At 66.9% G+C, this 21,615-nt stretch overlaps 1 protein-coding gene across 12 annotated transcripts in view; it reads left to right on the forward strand.

The window, feature by feature from the left end:
• Window positions 1-21,615, forward strand: part of LOC307175930 (plectin) — a 57,569-nt gene that overhangs the window by 16,624 nt on the left and 19,330 nt on the right. For 4 of the 12 annotated variants that reach the window (XM_079901644.1, XM_079901648.1, XM_079901649.1 and 1 more), the window contains 6 exons: window positions 18,014-18,075; window positions 18,501-18,590; window positions 19,376-19,453; window positions 19,536-19,628; window positions 20,716-20,882; window positions 21,499-21,614. In XM_079901644.1, the coding sequence (XP_079757770.1) occupies window positions 18,014-18,075; window positions 18,501-18,590; window positions 19,376-19,453; window positions 19,536-19,628; window positions 20,716-20,882; window positions 21,499-21,614 (606 nt within the window). Of the gene's footprint in view, window positions 1-3,016; window positions 3,535-6,377; window positions 7,217-10,314; window positions 10,502-11,017; window positions 11,078-12,498; window positions 12,945-12,994; window positions 13,420-14,017; window positions 14,477-17,192; window positions 17,361-18,013; window positions 18,076-18,500; window positions 18,591-19,375; window positions 19,454-19,535; window positions 19,629-20,715; window positions 20,883-21,498; window position 21,615 lie in introns of those variants that run through there. The other 8 variants (XM_079901646.1, XM_079901654.1, XM_079901647.1 and 5 more) reach the window with 8 other exon arrangements.

Here is a 21,615-nt window from a genome sequence, read left to right on the forward strand (position 1 = left end):
ATATTTGGGGGGGCAGAATGATGGGACCTCCTGATGGACGGAACATGGGGGTGGGACCCAGGGTCCCTGCCCGAGGTCTCTGGCGGACACCTGGTAACGGTGCAATTTTTGAACTGGGCTACAGGGAGAGAGAGCTGGATGGGGCCCAAACGGGAACCCTCTATGCCTCCTGGGCCATCACCAGGACCCTTGGGGCCCTGGCAGCACCCACCGCAGTGCTGTGGACCTGGCCCTGCGGGTGGAGCCGCACAGGGTGGCTGGTCTAGCTGAGCTCCCGCCTTCGTCAGCCAGTGGCTGCCCACGTGGAGGAGCGTTCTCCTCCTGCCCAGCCTGGTAGCTTCCCCAGGTCAGGGTCAATGCCAGGTGACGGCTGTGGGGTGAGGCCTGGTGGTGCAGGTGAGATGGCCCTTGTTCCCACTGCAGGGAACAGGCACAGTCTGTAGCGGGGTCTCACTGGGTGATTATGGGGGACCCTGTGTGGATGGTGTCTACCGGCAGGGCCGACAGCTGTCACATATCACCCCTGCACAGGATCACCTGCCCACCAGTCACTAGTGAGCCCCGGTAGGGCAGGCTGCCCAGGGCTGGGCACAGGAGTGAAGCTGGGGAGCCTTGGTGAGGAACACGGACGGGAAGGCGGACCGGGCCTTGGGAGCAGGGGTGTGGTCTGAATGGTGGGGGCTGTGACCTGGGGCCACACCTGCCAGGGTCTCAGGAGGCTTGTGAGGAGGGGGTGCTTTGTCGCAGACAGAGGGGCTGGGAAGGAGGGGGCCTGGCTGTGGCGTAGGGGCTCAGCTTGGGTCGCAGGAACCACAGGGGTGTCAGCTGCCTCCTGGAATTTGCAGTAAAGCTTCAAGAGCGTTCAGCCTTGCGCATGAGGCGAGTCCCTGGTGCAGGCGACCTGACAGGACCCCGGCTGGGCGTGGGGAAGCCGTGCCGGGTCAGACAGCCTGCTTTCTTGAGGACCCTGGGACTAGATCTCCTGGGCAGCGAGACCGTGAAAGCTGAGGACTGTCGGAAGGGCCAGGGCCGTTGCATCTCACCCACCAGAGCCACACTGCCCCCATCTCTTACCCCCAGGCCCTTGCCCACCGCAGTCTGAGGGGCCTCCCTGGCCCAGGGGAACCCCGCCTACAGTTCTGTGTCCAGGTGCCCTCCACGCACGCGTTCTCTGGGGTTGGCCAGACTCCTCTTCTCTTGACCTGGGGCCTTCGTATGTGCGTCCGCCTCCTTTGCTGGCTAGCTGCAGCCTGTCTTTCCACGGCCCCACTTTAGCTGCCCCTTTCTCTGGGAAGAAACCAAGGAATGGGCTCAGTGTGTCCCGTGGACTCTATCCAGGGGCCGTGGCCACAGCCCACTTCCCAGGCCACACCATGTGGCTGCCGTTTGGGGCAGACTGGGCAGGGGCAGGCCAAAGGCCTCTTCACTGGCCACCCCTTCTCTGTGAGCCCTCGTTTGCAAGTGGCTGCCGGTGACTGCAGTGGCCACTCTCGGGTGGGCAGCGTGACTTGAGGGGGCAGTTAAGGGCCTGGGACATTCCTTCTCTGTCCCCATGGTTCTGAAAAGTTAGGAAAAGCCACCTAATTGCGCCTGATCCTTGTGTTACCCCATTACTTGCTTTCTGCCCTCATCTTTTCAGTAGCTTAAAATTATAATCTTATAAAATTCAATTATACGCAGTTTTGTTTGTTTTTTTGGCCGTGCCGTGTGGCTTGTGGGATCTTGGTTCCCCAACCAGGGATTGAACCCTGGCCCACAGCAGTGAAAGCGCTGAGTCCTAACCACTGGACCGCCAGGGAACTCTCAATTATATGCAGTTTTAAAACTAGAACCAGCACTAATTTTGTGTGTGGGTGAGTTTTCCTATAGTTTTTAGTTCTGTTTAAGTATCTATCTGTTTCATTTGAGATCTAGTTAGAAAGTACTCTTCAGTTACAGTTTGGATTTAGGTTCATCTGGACGTGGCTAATAAAAAAGTAATAGGAATTTAGATGTAAGGAATCACAAAGTCCTCTATTAATTTCTCATATTCCTGTTTACCCCAGGTCTGCCGCTTTTTTTTCCTGAGACCTGCCTGTGCCCCGGACTGGCTGAGTCCTGAGAGGGGCAGGGATGGGGTTGTGAGGAATCCTAGAACATCAGGCCTTCAGCCAGTATAGGGCTGCACCCGCTTCTTTGCTCATCAGCCGGTACCTGCGGGCACCGCGCTCCCCCCCACCACGTCCTGACCCAACACATGGTGGGCCTGCCTGTAGGAAGAGTGGTCGCCTAAAGGCAGCGGCCTGGCTGGGCAAGGTGTGGGCCTCAAGGGGCCGGGAGGGGCCTTGGGGTGAGGATGGAGGAAGAATCTGGATGTGGGCCTGGCAGGAGACGGAGGCTGTGTCTGTCCCCCACAGCCCAGCACAGAGGACCAGGGTGGGGCGGGAGGGCCCAATCCTGGGGCTTACGTTGAAGCCGCGCTTGGGTGCGCGTGCCCGAGGTGTGGGTGAGGCTTGCGCGGCTTCCTGCGGCACCGTGAGGAGGGCAGAGCTGACCCCACCCCAGCAGTGCCAGCGCTGTCATTCTCCCCAGGGGGCAGGCAGTGACAGTCAGTGGCCAGGAGGCTGATCCAGTCAGCAGTAGGGGTGGTGGTGCAAGGAGACTGCTGAGCCGGACAGTTGGTGGCAGGTGGACAGACTGGAAGGTGGAGCCACCAGGACCTGTGGGGCTGACCCGTGGGGGTGAGGACCCTAGGGTGTTGGCCTGAGCTGCTGGGTGGTAGATGGTGGTACATCCGCAGAGCCGGGAAGACAGGAACTTCCCAAGACAAGCTTCGTGGGTCTTTGCTGAGTTGGAGAGGCAGAGGCTGAATGTGTCACCTTGGGAGTCAGAGTGTCACAGGACCGAGTGAAGTGACCCAGAGGCGCATGTGGGTGGAGGAGAGCCCCCAGCTGAGGGGAGAAGGCAGAGGGCATGGAAGTGGGGGGAAGTGAATGGTGGTGATGAAGGAGCCTCCAGCCTCTGCCCCGGTGGGATCTACCTTCTCTCCTCACCCAGGATGCTGGCTGGGGAGGTCGCCAGGAGGTCCAGACCGGTGGGTATCTCCTGCAGGGAGTGAGTGGCCATGACTTCGAGGCCAGGAGAGCCACGTGCAGGAGCGGCTAGGACGGCACTCTGAGGGTGGCCCGCGGCGGAGGCCCAGGGACCGGGGGGTGGCGTGGGCCATCCAAGCACGCCTGGATCCAGCCTGATGGCGTGGCAGTCCGGCTGGAGTTACCGGGGTCAGGTGACCGGGAGCAGGGGTCTGGAAGGGTGGGGGCGGTGTAGACGGGAGCAAGCTCGGCCGGCCTTGCACTGCGCATTGATTAGTTGAGGCTCCGCCCCGGCTGGCAAGCCCCGCCCCACGCCTCCCGGCTCCTCCCCCAGGCTGCGGCTCTGGCCTGGGCAGTGCAGTGCGGGGCTGGACTCTGCGTGGCGGCCCGCGCACCGCCCTCAGCCCCGGCGGAGACATGGACCCCTCGAGAGCCATCCAGCATGAGATCAGCTCCCTCAAAGGTGCGGGCCGGGGATGGGGACCGAGCCGGGGGGTGGGGAGTGTGGACCAGGCAGTGACCTCTGGCTGGGTGCAGCCCCCACAGGGCAGCGGTCGGGGTCTGCCGCCTTGGGGGCAGCTTTGTGGGTGGGGAGCCGGAGCCGCAGGAGACCCCATGTCCGTGTTCTGCCGGGACTCCACCTGGCGCGAGGTCTGCCTGGAGCTGGCGGGGGTGACTCCAGCCGCAGCCCCGCAGCCCTGCAGCCCTGCAACCCTGCAGCGAGTGTCGGGGGGCGGGGCGGGCTACTGCAGCGGCGGGGGCGGGGCGGAGGTGGGAGCCGGCCTCCGCCACCTCTCGGATCCGCACTTTCTCTCCTCCCGAACTCTGCCGAATCCCGCCCCGCTTGTCGGCCTGCCCCCCAGCGTCGAAGGGGACAGGGCAGGGCCTTGGGGATCGATCACTGGCGGGGGAGGCGCCAGGCGGGCTGGCCCCGGGCAAGTCCACACTGCGGTTCTTTGTTCCGGAATGGGGGGGGGCTGGGGGCTGCCCAAGGACCCCGACTGGTTGCCCTGGAGATCCGGAGGGACCTGGAGTGGGGTGGAGGAGGCCGCCCTGGTTGTCCGCCCCGGTCCTTCCTGTGCTGAATCAGCAACTGCGGCTGCGGTTCCCGCAGGGTGGGGGCAAGGCAGAAAGGGGTGTTCTCCCAGCCCTGGGACCTGGGGGGCGCGGGGGTGGGGGGATGGGGTAGAGGGAGGCGTGCCGAGGCCGGCACCGCGGGCCAGACCGGGAACGTCTAGTTCCAGGCTCCTGCCTGCTCCTCCCCTCAACCCCCGAGGGCGGGGCTGGTGGGAGGGAGGAGGATTCCCCTTCGTGCCCCGCCCACCCACCCCCCACTTTCTTCAGCGTTGCAAACTGCTGCCCTCTCCTGCGGGGATGGCGTGGGTTGTCACGGGGCTGAGGGGCTTGGCCAAAGACCCGTGCAAGTCTGTGTGGAAGGAGGAGAGACCTTAGGTCTGGGGGCCTTGGGTGTGGCCTGGAATCATTTTGGGAGGGGGCATGCTGTGGGGTCGGTTTGGTAGGAGGCTTGGGGGTTGAGAGGTTAGGTCGGGGAATCAAACCAGGGAAATGTGCGGTGGACGTATGGGGTGGTTAGGAGGGAGAGGAGGTCAGAGTGGGGCTGTGGGGTGGGCAGGGGAGTGCACGGGAGATCGGGGTGGGGCAGGGGGAGCGCAGAAGGTCCGGGGGAGGGCTGAGGGTCAGGCCAGGGGTGGGTCTTCCGTGGGCACAGGGCCGGGCCAGGCCACTGGCCTGAGTGCTGGCCTGAAACCACAGCTGGTGTTGGTTCTCTAAGCCACAGCCGTGGTGCCCGGCAGGGTCCGCAGGCGCCACTAGTCTGAGGGGGCGTGGCCGTTGCCCACTCCAGCGCCTGCTGGGCGTCCTCCCCGAGCCGGCGCCCCGCCCTCCCCGGCCGGTGTCCCGCGGGGATGGTCCCCTTCCCGCCGGCGGAGGGAGAGCGGCGCCGCAGAGCTGGCGGGCCGGGCTGTGGGAACAGTTGGCTGTGCCTGCAGTTTCTTCTGCCACAACTCTGTGTGTGTGTGTGTGTGTGTGTGTGTGTGTGTGTCTGTGTGTGTTGGGAGCCGGCTCTGCACTGCCATGGCAACGGCCTCATAAACCCGCCCCCATGCGCAGCCTGTTGGCCGCCTGCCCGCCCGAGCCTCCCACCTCGGGATCCCCCCCCCCTTCCGCCCTATTTATAAACAGTTCCCGAGTTAGCAGTGCTGGGAATGGGTGTGTCCGCTTGGGGGAGGGGAGAAAGCGCGGGTGCAGGTGTGAGTGGTGCAGCACCAAGTGGGAGAGCGGGGTATTGGGTGGAATGGGGAGGCGCGGGATGTCCGTGGTTGGAGCCTCAGCTCTGAGGGCCTAGGGTGACTGCTGGGCGTGGCCGGGCCAGGCTGCAGGGTGTTCACGTGGAGCACACAGCCCCTTCCCCCCCTGCTGCTGGTCCCCCTTTCACTGGGGCCCCCGACCCTCTTCTAGCCTGGTGCTACTCTCCCCTCCTGTCCAGCTGGCTCAAAGGAGGCACTCAGGCTGCCCAGGGTGGGGTGTCTCCTGGCGGCAGGGGCTCTGGGCCGCGGGTGGCTTTGGGTCCCTGTGGCAGCTGAGAGCGTCTGGCCTCCAACAGCTGGCCTGGGGCGGTGGTGGATGGAGGCCACTCAGAGCCCCTACCCTGTGCCCTGCGCACAGTGCTTGGACTCTCAGCCGACTCCCTGTTCCTGGCCCACCCTTGATCTGGCCTGGCATGGCAAGTGTTAAGGAGGGTGGCCGTTGTCTGGGTCCGACATTTGGAGGTGGGGGCTCTGTCCCTTTGCCTGCTTGATGGCAGGCAGCCAGTGGTGCCTCCAGCCTGTCCATGTGCTGCAGCAGCTGCCCCTGCCATTCCCCTCAGACCTCTGCCCCCCCAAGACCGCAGCTCTTCCCTCAGCCCTTGAGTCCCCCCAAGACCTCAGCTCTCCTCCCTTAGACCTAGAGGACCCCCTGCCCAGACGGCCCAGCCCTCCTCTTCAGGTCCTTGTGAATCCCTGAGGCTCTGAGACCACAACCCTGAGTTGGGTCCCGGGCCTAAGGACCCTCCTGCTCTCTCCGCTCCCGCTTCCCTTCTGCCAGCCTTTTAGATTCTGGGTCCCCAGGCACTCCTGTCCACCCTCCCCCTAATCTTAGGAACCCTGAAGGAAGTGTTTAGAAACTGATGTAATTTCTGACGTGGAGCCGCGGGCCTGGGAGGGGAGGGGACCTGCCTTGGGGATGGCCGCTGCTGCGAGGTGCCCCCCACTCTGCGAGGGGCCCTGTTAGCTGAGGGTGGGAGGGGCCGCCCTTGCTGCTGAGTCAGAGGGGGCCGGCCTGGGCGTCCTGAAGGGCGGGCAGGCGGGAGGCTCGCGCAAGCGGTGGGCAGGCCGCAGTGCCGGCAGGAATCGCACGGAGCCGGAGAGCCAGGCGCCGCGAGCCACAAGCCCGGAGCCCGCGCCCTCGAGCTCAGCGCCACGGCCTGCCTACCCTTCGGCCCCGGTTGCACCTTGTGCCGAGGGCGTCTCCTGGGCCTCCTCCCTCCCTCCGCCCCGCCCGCCGCCCTCGACTCGCCAGCGCCCTCGACTCACCGGCTCAGGCAGCCATGGTGGCCGGCATGCTCATGCCACTGGACCAGCTGCGGACCATTTACGAGGTGCTCTTCCGCGAGGGTGTGATGGTGGCCAAGAAGGACCGGCGGCCCCGCAGCCTGCATCCCCACGTGCCCGGTGTCACCAACCTGCAGGTCACGCGCGCCATGGCCTCCCTGCGGGCGCGGGGCCTGGTGCGGGAGACCTTCGCCTGGCGCCACTTTTACTGGTACCTCACCAACGAGGGCATTGCCCACCTGCGCCAGTACCTGCACCTGCCGCCGGAAATCGTGCCCGCCTCTTTGCAGCGGGTGCGCCGCCCTGTCGCCATGGTGATGCCTGCCCGCCGCACCCCCCACGTGCAGGCCGTGCAGGGTCCCCTGGGCTGCCCGCCCAAGCGGGGGCCGCTGCCAGCCGAGGACCCTACCCGTGAGGAGCGGTGGGTCTACCGCCGGAAGGAGCCTGAGGAGGGGGCACCTGAGCCCCCTGTGGTGCCCGCCACCACACCAGGGACCCTGGCGAGGCCTGGCCGGGAGCCTGCCCCAGCCGCAGGTAGCTGTGTCCTGGCCCCAGGGTGGGGGATGGGAGGGGGTGCTGGGGCCTGGGCCTGGTGGGCTGGGGTGGGCAGCCAGTGTGCAAAAGCTTTGCTCCCGCCAGCAGGGGGCGCTGTTTCTGCCTGCGCGCTCTGGTCAGTGGACCCACAGGGCTCCTCCTCCTGGCTTGAGGACCTTGGGGTGGGTAGGCCAAGGAGGAGCCGGTGGGTTACTGCCAGCCCATCCCCAGGCACACCCCGGAGCTAGGGGTGGGGCTTGTGGTTCTTGGACTGGCAGGACCAGCTGTTAACACAGCCCTGGCCGCACCCTCAGCCCTCTCCCCAGCGTTGCCCTTGTCCCATGCCCTGCTCGCCCCCCCCCCACATCCCCCCCCCAGCCCAGCGACTTGTCGGCCCTGAGGCCCTCTCAGCAGGAGGTGGGGGCATGCAGAGGAGGTGCTGGGATGGGACAGCGGTGTAGCTTCTCTCCAACAGTGTGGGTGACTCCCTGACCTTTCTGAGCCTTGAGTTTGTCCAGTTGGGGTGGCACCTGCCCCCATGGTTGTGTGGCACAGACGTGATACTGTGACTGGCCATTTGGTCGGCTTGGGGTTGGTGATGGCCTAGACGGGCAGCCCTGGGTTGGGGCGAGAAGAGCAGACCCTAGGTAGGAACATCTGCCGCGGGGCCTGAGGCCAAGGCATGGCGGGTGCAGGGCCCAGCCTGGGGTCTAGGCAGATCCTTCCCAGCGGGAGCCAGGTCTCAGAGGATGGGACAGGTCCTCTTGTCCCAGAGGTGGCCAGCAGCCCTTGCTGTGTCCCTGCTCTGTGGCATCCCTCTGTCCCTAAGCACCTGTGCTGCAGGACCCAGATGGGCAGAGGGTCCCGTGCAGCTCGAGGCTCACACATGCGCTTCTGGAGCTCCTTGGCCTTGGCGTTGGGGCGGGGCAGCCCGCACCTGCTTCCGTCTCTGTGTCTCACTACCTGGGGAGGAACTTGGTTTCTGAGGGGTTGGCAGGGGGGCCTGGGGTGAGGCTAGCAGGGTGGGCAGGAGTTTGCCAGGTAAATGAGCGTGGTCTGGGGACCCAGGCGCAGGCCCAGGTGCTGAGCGGAAGCGCCGGCCCTGGCCTGGTCTGGGTTGGACCCGCAAACTCGGGCCTAGGTGTGGGAGCCCATCTGGGAGGATCAGTGAGGCTGTGGGCAGAGGGGCAGCCTCGGGCTCACCACACGGCCTCTCCAGCTCCTGTCAATGGGGTGACAGTGACACCCACAAAGAGTCAGTAGTGCTTCGCTGGGTGCTTGGTCAGCTGTGACCAAGCACCCGGTGGCCGGCTCTCGGCCTGAGCCTTCTCCCCCAACCTTCACCTCGCTGCTGCCCCTACCCTGCTCAGTGGCTGGTGGACAAGCCTTCTCCCCCTTCTTGGGTCGGGGGTGTGGTGAGCTCAAGCCCCTCCCTCCGCTTCGCTCCTTCCTTCCTTGTCTGTGGCCTGGCTGGGCTGGGCATGGTGGCTGGGCGGGCAGTTGGCCGTGGGCCAGGAGGGGAGACTGGGTGTGGCTGCAGTGGGCAGAGCGGGGGTGGGGGGTGGGGGGGACCCCGCAGCCCTGACGGAGGTGACTCAGTCTTCCCTTCCCGGCCGCAGTCGCCGGTGGCAGCTCAGAGTTTCCAACAGGAAATGAGCTCCAGCTCCAGGATGAGTCAGGGCCGGCGGGTGTGGGCTCCCCTTCCCCTTGGTCCCTCAGGCCTAGCACAGGATCTGAGTGCCACTCTGGGTACAGGAGGACGCCTAGGGTGCCTTGGGTGCTGGGTGTGGCACAGGCTACATCCAGGTCTGCAGGGGTTGTGACGCTCCACACGCTGGCTACGAAGGTTCTGATGACATTTAGAACCATCGACTTCCCAGGGTTTTAAAAATTATCAAGTGATGAGCCACACAGCCGCCTCCTTCCTCACAGCCTCGCCCCCCAGTCAGCTTGCAGAAGGACCAGGTCAACAGCCCCTGGGGCCAGCCGCCCTGCTTACCAGAGTGGCCTTGGTCAGGTGGGCTGCCTGTGCACGTCCAGCCCCGGCTGGGGAGTGACGGACGCTGCAGGGCAGTCAGCTGTGCCTGCCGCGCCACGGTCCCCACCGTGAGGCCACCCGCCCACCTGTGCCCTGCTGGTCTGCTCCTCCGAGTGGGAAGGTGTCCACTCGCTTGTTCAGCCACTTACCAGCCAGACCCAGGCCGAGTCCCGGCCCGGGAGCCCCCAGCGTCTGGGGATGGGCTGGATGCAGAGCTAGCAGGGAGGGCCCGTGTGGAGTGACGAGGACCACGCTTGGCCAAGAGCCGCCTGGCAGGAGGAGGGACAGAGGGAGGCCAGGTGGCGGGAGGGCGAGGAATTTGGGGTTGCTTTGTGTGATAGAAAACTCGTGGAATGGGTTTTTATATATGAATTTCATTTATGTTTCAAGTGGTAATGCTCGGCGTGGCTTAAAATTCAGAGTGAACTGAAACTTCTGTAGAGAAGAGGTACCATCCGAACGCCCTCAGCACCTGTGCTGCTCCGACAGCGTCTTACACGGCAGACGCAGGTTGCCTTCGGGGTCTTGCTTCTCCTGACCCCGCTGTGCACCTGGCTCTCCCACGCGGCTTGTCCCCCACACAGGGGACACAGAGTCAGCGCACAGAGCTGCCGTGCTCCTTTTCACGGCGCGTGGCGCCCCAGCCCGCCTTCCGTGAGTCTGGGCTGTCTTCGGAGAAATCTGCAGAACTCTGGCAGGTTTTCTAAGCAGGGCGCGCGGGGCACGATTAGATTTGTCTTCTACTGGGTTCTGCGGTGGCTGGGCAGGCCAGCGCCCGGGGAGGGGAGGAGCGCAGAGGCTGGGACTCAGTGAAGAGATGTCACCTTTGTCAGGGCTGGAGGCCGTGGTGGCTGCGCCTGAGCTGGTCGTGGGGGATATGGCGGGGAGGGGTCCAGGAGGGGCCGGGGAGGCGCAGGCTGGTGGGGCCTGTGCAGCAAGGGGGAGGCTGCGGGGTGGGCCGGGGTGGGCCGGGCAGGCACCGGAGGGAGACCGGTCCTCTGGCCCCGCCTGAGGGCTCAGGGGCTGCAGGCAGGCTGGTCCGACCTGTTGATCCGCTGAGCTTCGGCTCTGCTGGGCTTGCTGACTAAGGGGTGGCCGTGAGGAGGAGCCACGGCTCCCAGGGCTCCAGCGAGCCTGCCCTCCGCCTCCCATCCTTTCCCTCCTTCCTGCCTTCCCTTCCTTTCCTCTCTACCGGTCGGCAGCCATGGACAGGTTCAGCATGGAGGAGCTGATTCAGCTGGGCCAGGGTAGGGCAGGGCTGGGCGGGGGCTGCAGGCCTTTGGGAGGGAGGGATCCAGGCCTCTCCCCTCCAGCCTGTGGCCGGGCCCTGGAGGGGCAGGACTCGAGACTCGGGACTCGGGGATGGGCACGGCTCCCTCTCAGAGGTGCCCGGGCGTGTGTGGTGTGGGATGGAGGCTCTGGGAGCTGCAGGCCGTGCCCCAGGTCCCTGGCGGGGGGCGGGGGGTGCTGCCCACCACCCTCGAGCGAGGGACACCCTTGCCTCTGGGAGTGGTTCTCCCCCGGCTGTTGACTCCTCTGAGGAGCCCAGTCCCAGCCTCCAGAGCTGGCTGCTGCAGGCCAGTTTCCTTCAGAAGTGAGTTTCTGAGGCACGGGGTTGATGGGCAGGAGGCTTGGGTGACCTGGCCCTCCACCCCTTCACCCCTCTGGTCCTCTTATCGTTGCCCCTGGCCTCCCCATGTGGACCAGGGGGCCTCTATCCCGGCGGCCAGAGGCCAAGTGTGGTTTGCCGTGCTTTGCTACAGGCTGACCACGCACTCCAGGCAGACCGCCGGGGCTGACATCACAGCCTTGTGTGACCGAGGGTGAGCCCCTCATCCTTTCTGTGCCTTGGTTTCCTCATCTGTACGATGCAGTAATACACGGGGCTTACTCCGTAGCTTTCTCTGAGGATTGGAATAGAATGGTGCTGGACACAGGGGAAGCGCTACAAAATGGGGTACCAACCCCAGTGCTCTGTCTGCTCGGGCCTGAGGGGTCCAGGCTGCTGGGAGGAGAGGGGAAGGACCGTGACCCCCACGTCCTGTTTTCTGAGCGCACTGAGGCCTGGGTCAGTCCAGGATGTCATGTGGGCCGGTACCTCGGCCCCAAGCGTTCTGCAGACCCGCTGCTGATGGGGTCTGGGTGGGGTCAGCGTAGACACTGGGACTGTCCTGGGGTGGGGAGGCACGGCCCGAGCTGGGGGGCGGGTGCTCATGTGGCCTAGCCCGATTTGACCTGAGATGTCACCTTGGGGAGGCCGTCCCGTCCCTCTGGGCCAGGTGTTGCGTCCTGTGATTTGTGCAGGGGGGTGGGGGGAGCCCTTGCCTGTGTGGCCTTTCCGAGTGCTCCCCCACTGCTGTCCCTACCCCACGAGGCCGGCAGGGCGGGGCTGTGCCCCATTCAAGGGGGACGTGAGCCCCCGAGGCCCACATGCCGCTGCTCGGCCTGTTCCAGGAGGCTTCTTATTATTAGAATCACCCGTGGGAGCCTGGGGGGAGCGTCGGGTGGTGGGGTGGTGCCGCCCAGTCAGCCTGGGCTCCAGCGAGGCTCTGGGCCCAGGTGCCCTCGCTCTGCACGTCATGTTCTAAGTCTGGACACATGACGGGCCTCGCTGGGCCTCCTTGGATATTTATATCCCCCGGGCCCCCTGCCCACCCGTCCCCTCCCCCACGGACACAGGCACTGCTGCTGTCAGCGGCACCACCGCCACTGCCGGGCTCACTGTTCCCTCCGAGGGGCCTGTGACCCTCCCCACACCCCGCACCCATTCCCAGTCGGACCCGTGGGCTCCCGCCACTGTCCCCAATGAAGATTGTGCCGGGTAGGTGGGGCAGCCTTCGAAAGCCCGGCTGGGGCCGCGGGTGGGAGGCTCTGTCCTTACCTCTGTGCACGGTCTGCTCTCCAGGCCGGCACCTGGACCCCTCCCCCGCACCCTGTCTGTTGTCCTGTGGCGGGTAGGGGCGTGCGTCGGGGCTCTGGCCGCTTGTCTTTGAGGGTGGTTAGGTCAGCTGCCAGCCTGGGAGGCCAGCGAGGGCTGGGGTGCTGGCAGCTGTCACCAGAGGGTACCCTTGGAGGCAGAGTGGGGTGCTCGGGCACCACGGTCGCCCTCCTGGTGGGGGTGGGGGCAGGACTGTGCTGAGGCCGCCCAGGGCCCAGGCTGTGGGGGGGGGCTGCCGCTCGGCCTGGCTTCCCCGTAGGCCCCTCCTCCTGGCGGGTGTGGCCGAGGGTGGGCAGGGGTTAAGGCTCCCGCTAACCTTGAGCGTGACAGCGTGATAGCTGCGCTGGGACAGCTGAGCCGGCGCCGCCGTGGGAGGGTGGGGAGCGCGGAGCGGCCGGGAGGGGGGGAGAGGGGGGCTGGCGGGAGCACAGCTGGTGCGGCAGCAGCGGCAGCGGCAGCGGCAGCAGCGCCAGGGCCGGTCTCTGGGCGCCTGGCGGACGGTGGTAGGGCGGTCCCGCAGGGGGCGGTCCCTGGTCCCGGGCACCCCCCGCCGTCCTCTCCGCTCGGGGAAGGGAGGGGGCTGCCCGGCCTCGAGCAGCCCTTCCGAAGGGCGATTCCGCCTGCTCTGCTCTCCAGAGCCATGGAGCCGTCGGGCAGTCTGTTCCCTTCCCTGGTGGTCGTGGGCCACGTTGTCACCCTGGCCGCTGTGTGGCACTGGCACAGGGGGCGCCGGCGGGCGCAGGATGAGCAAGGTAAGCCCGCTGGTGGCTACTGCCCGGGCTGCTGTCACCAGCCGCCACCCGTCAGGAGGCTGAGGGCGGGGCGGGCAAGGGGCCGCCTCCCTCCCGCCCCTGCGTTTCCCTACGCCCTCCCCTTCCGTCCCGGGGGAAGCGGCTCTGGCACGTGCTCAGAAGCGGTGTCGCCCCCGCCTCCTACCCTGCTTCTCTGGGCGGGGCCGGGGCTCTGTGGCTTCATCAGCCTGGAGCCCCCTGCTGGGAGGGGGGCTCCGGACATGTGGGGAGTGGGTGGCAGGGGCAGTGCGGGAGCATCCAGTCCGGAAGGGAGGTCCCTCCCTAGCAGTCAGGGACAGGGTGAGCACAGGTGACTGTGCACAGAAACCAGCTGGCAGGTACAGGCCGGGTGTCCTGGGGCAGGTCTTGGGAGAGCTCCTGCCCAGGACTGAGGTGGGGATGGGCGTGGGCGGAGCCTCCCCGCCCCTGCGCAGAGGTGAGGCAGGGCCAGGGCCTAGGAACGCCTGGGACCGGCAGCCTGGCTGTGCTCTGCCCGCCCCCTGCTCCAGGTCACCCGCTCTGGGCTGTAGCCCTTGGCAGCAGCGGCGTGCAGCCCAGGAGGGTGGGGCTTCCACTCAAGCGAATGAGCTGGGGGGCGGGGGCATGGGGACTGGGGTTCTGGCCAGAGGGACTGCCTCACTGGGGACCTGCCGGTCCGCACTGGGCATAGCCTGGAGTGTGGAGGCTTGCCCTCAGTGGGGGTGGCCAGAGCTGGCCCCTGACAGGGATGCTGGGCCCGCTGGGCCCTAGGTCTGAGTCCGGATGGGCTTTCTAGGCGTGGCTTTTGGGGGCTGGGGAGCAGCTGGTGACTCAGCTGCAGGGACGGTCAATAAAAGCGCTCGGGCCAGGACTTCTTTGCTGCGGGTTGGCCCTCCCTCCCTCAGCCTGCTGCTGTGCCCTGTCCCCACGTGGGGAAGGGGCTCCCCTTCGGCCGCTGTCCTAGCCTGCTCCCCGTCCCTGCTGCCCTTGGTGCCCCTCCTGCTCTGTTCCCGGCTGTCTCAGCCCCTGCTCCCCGCACTGCCCCCAGCCTCTCCCTCGAATCCTGCAGAGAGCGTCGTCCACGGGAGCGGTTATCTTAGGGAGTTCCCAGGCCTCTTTGTCTTCGAGGGCAGCCTCCCCCTGCCCCCAGTCCTCCAGGCCTAGCCGGGTAGCCGGGTCCTCTCCCTCCACGTAGGGGCGCGGCTTCCAGGCTCACATTGGGCGGGGCGCCCGCCGGGGGCAGGTTCTCGGCGTCTGGCCCGCCGCCGCGGCTGGGGAGGGTGTGGAGAGAAGAGCTGGCGGCCCCGGCCTCACGGGTGGGCTGGGAAGCAGACGCTGCACTGTCCTGTGTGCTGTCCCCAGGGCGCCCAAGCTCATGGCTGCGCCCGGCACACGGGGGGCGGGAGTCGCTCTTGCCACGCAGAAGGAGGTTGTGCTGGAACGGCCGTGCTGGCTGGATGGGGGCTGCGAGCAGGCCCGCAGGGGCTACCTCTACGGGCAGCTGTGCTGCGTAGGTGGGTGCATGCGGCTGGAGGGTGGTGGTGCAGGGGGGGTCACCTGCCTCTGTCTCCTTGTCATCTCCACCGGGTGCTGCCCCGCCCAAGTGCAGCCCCACCCGCAGGCTCGGTTCCGGAAACACCTGGGGAGGAAGGCGGAGTGAGGTCCCCTCTGCCCCTTTGTTCCCTCAGGAGAAGGGGGAGGGGGAGGTGGGCGGGGCGGCTTGGGCCTGGGCCTCGGCTTCTGGGCACCAGGCAGTTGGCAGTCGGCCGCGTGAGGGGAGAGGGAGGAGCTGGGGGCGGGGCTGCAGGCCCTCGGCCTCCCGTCTCTCCTGGGCCGAGGTACCCTTCTCCGTCTGCAAGCTTCCTGTCCCAGGAGCGGCTCCACTAATCGTGGCGGGCTTCCAGCCTTAGTTTCCATATCTGTAGGAGGGGGCATCGATATTCTTCAGAGGGCATGGGCAGCTCTAGGGGGTGCTGGGCTGGTGGACAGGACAGGGGTCAGGCAGATGTGCAGGCGCACCAGTGCTGGGGAATGTCCTGGGGAGGGCCGGCTGAGATGTGCTGCAGCCTGGCCTGTGGGGAGTCAGGCGGGGCAGGGCCGGCCCGGGAGGGGTTGTCTCTGGGTTTGAGGGCCCGAATAGGATGGACAGGGGAGGGAGCATCTACAGCTAGGAGCGAGGGGCTAGTAGGCAGGGCTGGAGGGAGGGGCTGTGGAGGGGGGAGAGGACGAGCTCTGAGACCCTGGGGGGAGCTCAGAGGCAAGAGGGCGTCCAGTGGGGCCGGGCGCTGGAGCCAGGCTTGGGAGGAGGAGGTGGAACCCCATCCCAGACGGTGAGACAGCATCCTTGGAGGCCCCTCGGTGGCAGAGAGAAATCTGGAGAAGGAGCTGGGGCTGGGGCCTGGGCTGGGGGCTCACCAAGTCCAGTGGGTCCTGCTTGTCCTGGATTCCCTGCTCCAGCTCCTGGCTCATTCCCAGGGGCCTCGTGTGTGTGCCCCTCCCCAGAATGACACCCCTACCCCTGTAGGCAGAGACCTCACCTCCCTGTTACAGCTGGACTAGCCCCGAGCCTGCATACAGCAGGCGCTCGGTACAGGCTTTTTGAACTTCTGCTGGGATGAGCGGCTGCGTTTCTGCAGGATCCAAACCCGGGGAGGGGCAGTGGGTGTTAGACCTTCTCGGTGACCCTGTCCTGGGAGTACTGGCCAGCGTGGGGTCAGATTTGGGACTCTGGAGCGCCTCTGGAGGGTGAAGAGCTGATGTCCGTGGGGCCTCTGCAGGCCCTGCACAGAGGCTGCGGGCTGTGTAGGGCAGATGCAGAGTCTGGGCTTGGGGCCTGAGGGGCCTCTCCGAGGTCGGGAGGGATGTGGCATTCGGCAGAGCCCCTAGGGCCGGGGGTGGGGTGTAAGCAGTGCCACCTGGCTGGGGCACCCCCTGCCCCGTGGGGTTTGGGCGCCCTCCTGTGGCTGCAGAAGGGCAAGCGGGGATGGGGTGGGGTGAGGTTTCCCTGGAGCAGAGGCCAGAGGCCGGAGGTGCTGTGGGCATGGGGGGGCAGCGCTGACGGCTGCATCACATCACATCTGACTGGAAAATTCTGTGATGGGGCGGTGCATTCTTTCCTGCGGTGGTCGGGCAGCCTGGGCAGTCCCCACGCTTCCAGGGGAAGCTGTGTGCGAGACCAGAGGGAGCAGGCCAGGCGGCACCCAGTGCCCTTTGTCCTCCCACCTTCACAGCCCAAATAGCTGTTATCTGTGCGCCCCACCCGTCCTGCCCCCACTGCCCCCAGGTGCGGCTTCCTTTCCTGTGAGTCACCGTGCAGGGGAGGGGGGCCTCCCCATCCCTGACTCACTGGCTGCCGCCCCCCCCCCCCGCCCCGTGCTCCCCTCTGGCCCCAGACCTCCCCTCCCGACCGTGGGGCAGAGTTCCTGCGGCTCAGGGCTGGGCAGTCCTGCTGGGTGAGTCAGCGCTCGGCTATGTGCCCCCTCCCGCCCTGCTGTGTGCTCTGCCTTCGTATGGGGCACTGCTCCAGGACGTGCCTGGTGGGCAGCTCGGGGAGGGCCCGCCTGGCACTGGACCATAGTGGCCCTGAAGCCAGGGGCACAGTGGAGCCTGGCTCCCACCCCACAGAGGGCATGTAGGTCTATGAGAAGGGATGATTTAGGGGGGCTGCAAGGAAAGGATGGGCGCTTGCCCCCCCCAAGCCAGGTGTCACTCAGCTTGGGGGTCCCTCCTTAGAGCCCCTCCAGCAGGTAGTGTGGGCAGGCACAGGGGTAGCCCTGGGCTCGGCAGCCCTGAGCCGGTGCTTGCCCAAGAGGTGTGACCCGTGGGCTCCCTGGGCCCAGCGGCACTCATGTACCCTCCCTGTGGGGGGACCCTCCTTCGGAGTGGCCATGAGGAAGGCGTGTGGTTCCCTGTGATTCCGGCGAGGTGCCAGGTCCCCTTGTACCCCCGGGTCCCGCCAGGGGCTGCAGCGGGCTGGGTGGGTGAGGAAACCCCTGGGTTTCCTGTTTCTGTCGGGCTGTGGGTGTGGCCATGGGGGAGGGGTCATCTTCCTCCTTCCCGCAGGGACACTCCCTCTCTGGGGGTTGTGCAGGGTGGGGTGGGGCTCCAGGGGCGGGGACAGCAGTTGGGGAGTACTGCGGGCCGGGCGTGGCCCCACCGACTGGGCTCTGAGCTGAGCTGAGCTGAGCCACTGAGCGAGCACCTTCGGCCGCTGTGTGCCGCACACCAGAGCACAGCACCTGGGGACTGAGGGACCGACCGAGCACCGAAGGGGTGGGCGCGGCATCATGTCTCAGAACTGGCTCCAAGTGCCCGAGCCCAAGGGCCTGGGTCACAAGAGAACCAGCTCGGAGGACAACCTCTACCTGGCTGTGCTCAGGGCTTCAGAGGGCAAGAAAGGTAGCGGGCACTCCTCGCTCGGCAGGGCAGGCGTGGGGCAGGAAGGGCCCAGTTCCTGCCGTGGGAAACGTGGCACTGGGTGGGGTGGGGCCCAGACTCTGAGGGTCTGAATTTGGGGGACAGACTGAGGCAGGTGGCTGGCGCCACGGGGAGCGTGCTGTGTCCTGGCCCAGGTGCAGAGCTGCCGGGGTCGGGGGGCCAGCCACCCGTGCCCAGCACAGAGAGGCCGGCAGTGGCCTGTGGGCCTCGGGTGTCGGGCAGTGTGTGGGGGGACAGCTCTCTGTGTGCCGGGAAAGGCCCACTGCCCCGTGGGGAGGAGAGCTTCACCCTCGCGGCATCCCTGCCCAGCCCAGGGCCCTGGGGGGCAGCCTGTGGGGGGAGGGGCAGGCCAGGACCTGTGTGCCGTGGCTCTAGACCCTCCCAGCCTCAGGGGGAGATAGTGAGGAGACCCAGCGGTGGGCACCGTGCCTAGCCCCTCCCCACCTGTCCAGGGCTCAGGAGGGCGGCGGCGGGCAGGGGCAGGGAGGCTGGGTTGCCTTGTGAGGCTGAGGCCCCCTTCAGGCGCCAGCCGCTGTTATCTGCGTGGTGGTCGCCTCCTGGGGGCTCGCAGGGCTCCTCCCAGGCCCCAGGTAACCTGGCCCTGTCTCTCCCAGATGAGCGGGACCGTGTGCAGAAGAAAACCTTCACCAAGTGGGTCAACAAGCACCTCATCAAGGTTGGTGGCATGTGCACACGTGGGTGTGTGCAGAAGCGCCCGCGTTGCGTGCGCGTGTCGCAGGGGCTGAGGAGACTGCGGGTGGGGGTGAAGGAGCGTGCCCCTGGCCCTCCAGCCCGAACAAGGGCCCGCACGCCTCCTGCCACCCAGCCGCTCGGGGCCATCCCTCTCTGCCCTGGGAACTCACCTCCCACCTCTGAAACCTGTCCTTTTCTGTCTGCTTCCTCCCCTCGCTCGCTCCTGCCTCCTGTCTCTGTCCCCCTCCTCCTCCTCTCCGTCTCTCCTGGTCTCTCTGTGTAGCACTGGAGAGCACAGGTAGGTGCCTCCTCGGGGGTGGGTATCTTCTGTGGGCCCCTGCCTCATGCCCTCTGGGCCTGTTGGTGGTTCTGGGGACCTGCGGCCAGCCCAGTCCTCTGTCCCTGCAGGCACAGAGGCACATCAGTGACCTGTATGAAGACCTCCGTGATGGCCACAACCTCATCTCCCTCCTGGAGGTGCTCTCAGGGGACAGCCTGGTACGTGCGCCCAACCGCCCGCCCCCTCCGAGGCCCCGCCTGCGTTCCCTCCTGGGGTCTTTCCCCGTGCCCTCTCCGTGTCCAGCCTGGCCTCGCCCCCCACTGCGCCTCCTGGTCCGGAGTGTCGGGCCTGGCCCGGGAGCGGCCCGCGGCGCACAGCCCTGCTGCCCTCCGTGCTGGAGCCTTGACATCGTAACCTCACGCTCTGCTCTGCTTTGGTTTCTCTGCTGCTTGGACTCTGAACTTTGATCTCTGCCCTTTACCCTTTGCCCTGCTCTGGCCGGGCAGCCAAGAGAGCGGGACGTAATCAGGAGCTCGCGCCTGGTGAGTGGTTGTGCCCGCTGGCCACGGCGGCACGTGGGCTCCCTGAGACCAGGAGCCCAGCTCACCCGGGGCCGATGGCACTTGGGCTGGCAAACGGCCCTGCATCCAGCTGCCTGCCATCGTGCCTGCCGCACTGCCTGGGCCGGGGCTGCCACCACCCGGCAGGAGGACCCCTCCCCCAAAGCCACCGCCCTCCCCCCGTGGCTTCCTGGCTATTGTCTCCTCCCCTCCCCCTCCTTCCTTCCCGCAGCCTGGTCCCTGCTGGGCCTGGCCCCTGGGCCAGCGGCCCCCCCTTCCCAGCTGGGGCGGGTGGACCCGGGTCAGGGAAGGGCTGCTGCCCCGCTGGGGAAGACCCTCACGATAGATGCCTTGGGGGTTCTGAGGGCGGGCAGACGCCGCAGCCACAGGACGGGCTGTGACCGGGCTCTGGGGCCGCTGACCGGCCCTGCTTCCCCTCCCAGCCGCGGGAGAAGGGCAGGATGCGCTTCCACAAGCTGCAGAACGTGCAGATCGCCCTGGACTACCTCCGACACCGCCAGGTAATGCCGCCCACCTGGCCGCGGGCCCCAGCCCCCTTCTCCGGCCCGCTCGGGGGCACGACTGAGGGCAGCTTGCTCGCAGGTGAAGCTGGTGAACATCAGGAACGATGACATTGCCGACGGCAACCCCAAGCTGACCCTCGGCCTGATCTGGACCATCATCCTGCACTTCCAGGTAGCATGGCCGCCCGCTGACTCTCTGCCGCCCCCGGAGTCTCCGGCGTGGCTGGCCTGGCACCCGGCTAGGCGTGCGGCCTGGGAGCTGGGGCCCTCAGCATCCTGGCACTTGGAGCCTTCCCGCCAGCCCGTGCCGCTGCCCTGTGCTAGCTCCGTGGCCTCAAGGCCCAGGCCTCTCTCCAAGGCCTGCCTATCCCGTGCCCTCTGGCCCTGACTGGGCAGGGCCCGCAGAGCCTCCCTGCAGAGGAATGCATTCTCTACTCTTGGTGTGGCCTCCTGCCCCAGGGAAGGTTCTAGAGAAGCACCCCACTGCACGGGCTGACTCACGCACTGCCTGCCCGGCCCGCACAGGAAGCCGCAAATCTGAGAGCTGGGCAGGCAGAGCCTGTCTGGCACAGCAGCTGAGTCACACAGGCGGGCAGGCCGACAGACAGATAACTAGGGCCAGGCAGGCGGGGGAGCAGACAGGCTGGCAGACCCAGGCCTGAAGGATTGGACGAGTGCAGGGCCCGGGCATTGCAGTGGCCGCGCATGCTCAGTCCCCGGGACATAACCCTGGCCTGCAGCCAGAGAGGCCCTGCCCCGCCCCCTGCCCCGCCCCCTGCCCCTCGTGACAGCCTTTTCTTGGCCTGGGACTTCTGGGTGAGCTCCATGCGCCCACCATCCACCAACTCTGATCCATGCCTGCCTTGCGGGGTGCGGGGTGTGCCCCAGGGGGAGGGAGCCCAGGGCACCCACCATGTGGCGACAGCAGGGGCCTTGCGGGGTGCGGGGTGTGCCCCAGGAGGAGGGAGCCCAGGGCATCCACCATGTGGCGACAGCAGGGGCCTTGCAGGGTGCGGGGTGTGCCCCAGGAGGAGGGAGCCCAGGGCACCCACCATGTGGCGACAGCAGGGGCTGGGGGCCTGCCATTCCGTGGCAGCTGCTGCCTAGAGTGGCCTCGGCTTGTGACACTGAGGTGTGGCGGGTCCCTGTGGCCCCAGCCTGCCTCAGCTGGCCTGGCAGCTCCCGTGCACCCTGACCGGGCGCCGGGCAGGTCGGTGGCCGTGGCTGAGCTCCCGTCTCCTGCCCGCTGTGTGGGGCAGATCTCGGACATCCAGGTGAGCGGGCAGTCGGAGGACATGACAGCCAAGGAGAAGCTGCTGCTGTGGTCCCAGCGCATGATAGAGGGCTTCCAGGGCCTGCGCTGTGACAACTTCACCTCCAGCTGGCGAGATGGCCGCCTCTTCAACGCCATTATCCATCGGCACAAGTACGCGGCCCGGGGCAGGGAGGGCACTGTGGGTCGGGGGCATCCCTGCAGCCCCTCAGCTGGGCAACTTCAAACGAGTGGGGGCGAGGAGGCGTCTGCCGCCCACGGGGACCTGCCGCCCACAGGGACAGGCACCAGCGCCAGCCTGCCTCCCTGGGAGGGTGCAGGCGAGTAGGCCCAGCCTTAAGCACGCCCTTCCCGCCTCCTCCTGGGACCTTCCTGAGGCCGTGCCGGCTTCGAGGCCAGAGGACAGCAGCCTGCTGGTTTTCAGAGCCATGAGCACTGGCCCCACGTGGACACCCCAGAAGGGGCCTGTGTGGGGTCGGCCCTGCGGGGGGCCCAGGCTGACCGGCACCCCACCCTGTGCCTGTGCCCACTGTAGGCCCCTTGAGCTCCTGGGGCCAGGGCCCAATGTGTGCAGCACCTGCAGGTGGGCTACCTGGGTGGGTGGGACTGGACGCTAGTGGGGTGGGGGTGTTTTTCAGGATGAGCGTGTGCTGGGGGTTCTGTGTCTCTGGGGGCCTGAGGAGAGCATGTCTTGTGTGCTGACCTGCCCGGTGGGCCTCGCTGCCCCTGTGTTCCCGCCTGCCTGCCCCACCCGCCCCTTTGCCCACAGGCCTACGCTCATCGACATGAACAAGGTGTATCGTCAGACCAACCTGGAGAACCTGGACCAGGCCTTCTCCGTGGCAGAGCGGGACCTGGGGGTGACAAGGCTCCTGGACCCTGAGGG

The sequence above is a fragment of the Stenella coeruleoalba genome, assembly GCF_951394435.1.
Source record: "Stenella coeruleoalba genome assembly, chromosome: 17".
Classification (NCBI taxonomy): Eukaryota; Metazoa; Chordata; class Mammalia; order Artiodactyla; family Delphinidae; genus Stenella; species Stenella coeruleoalba.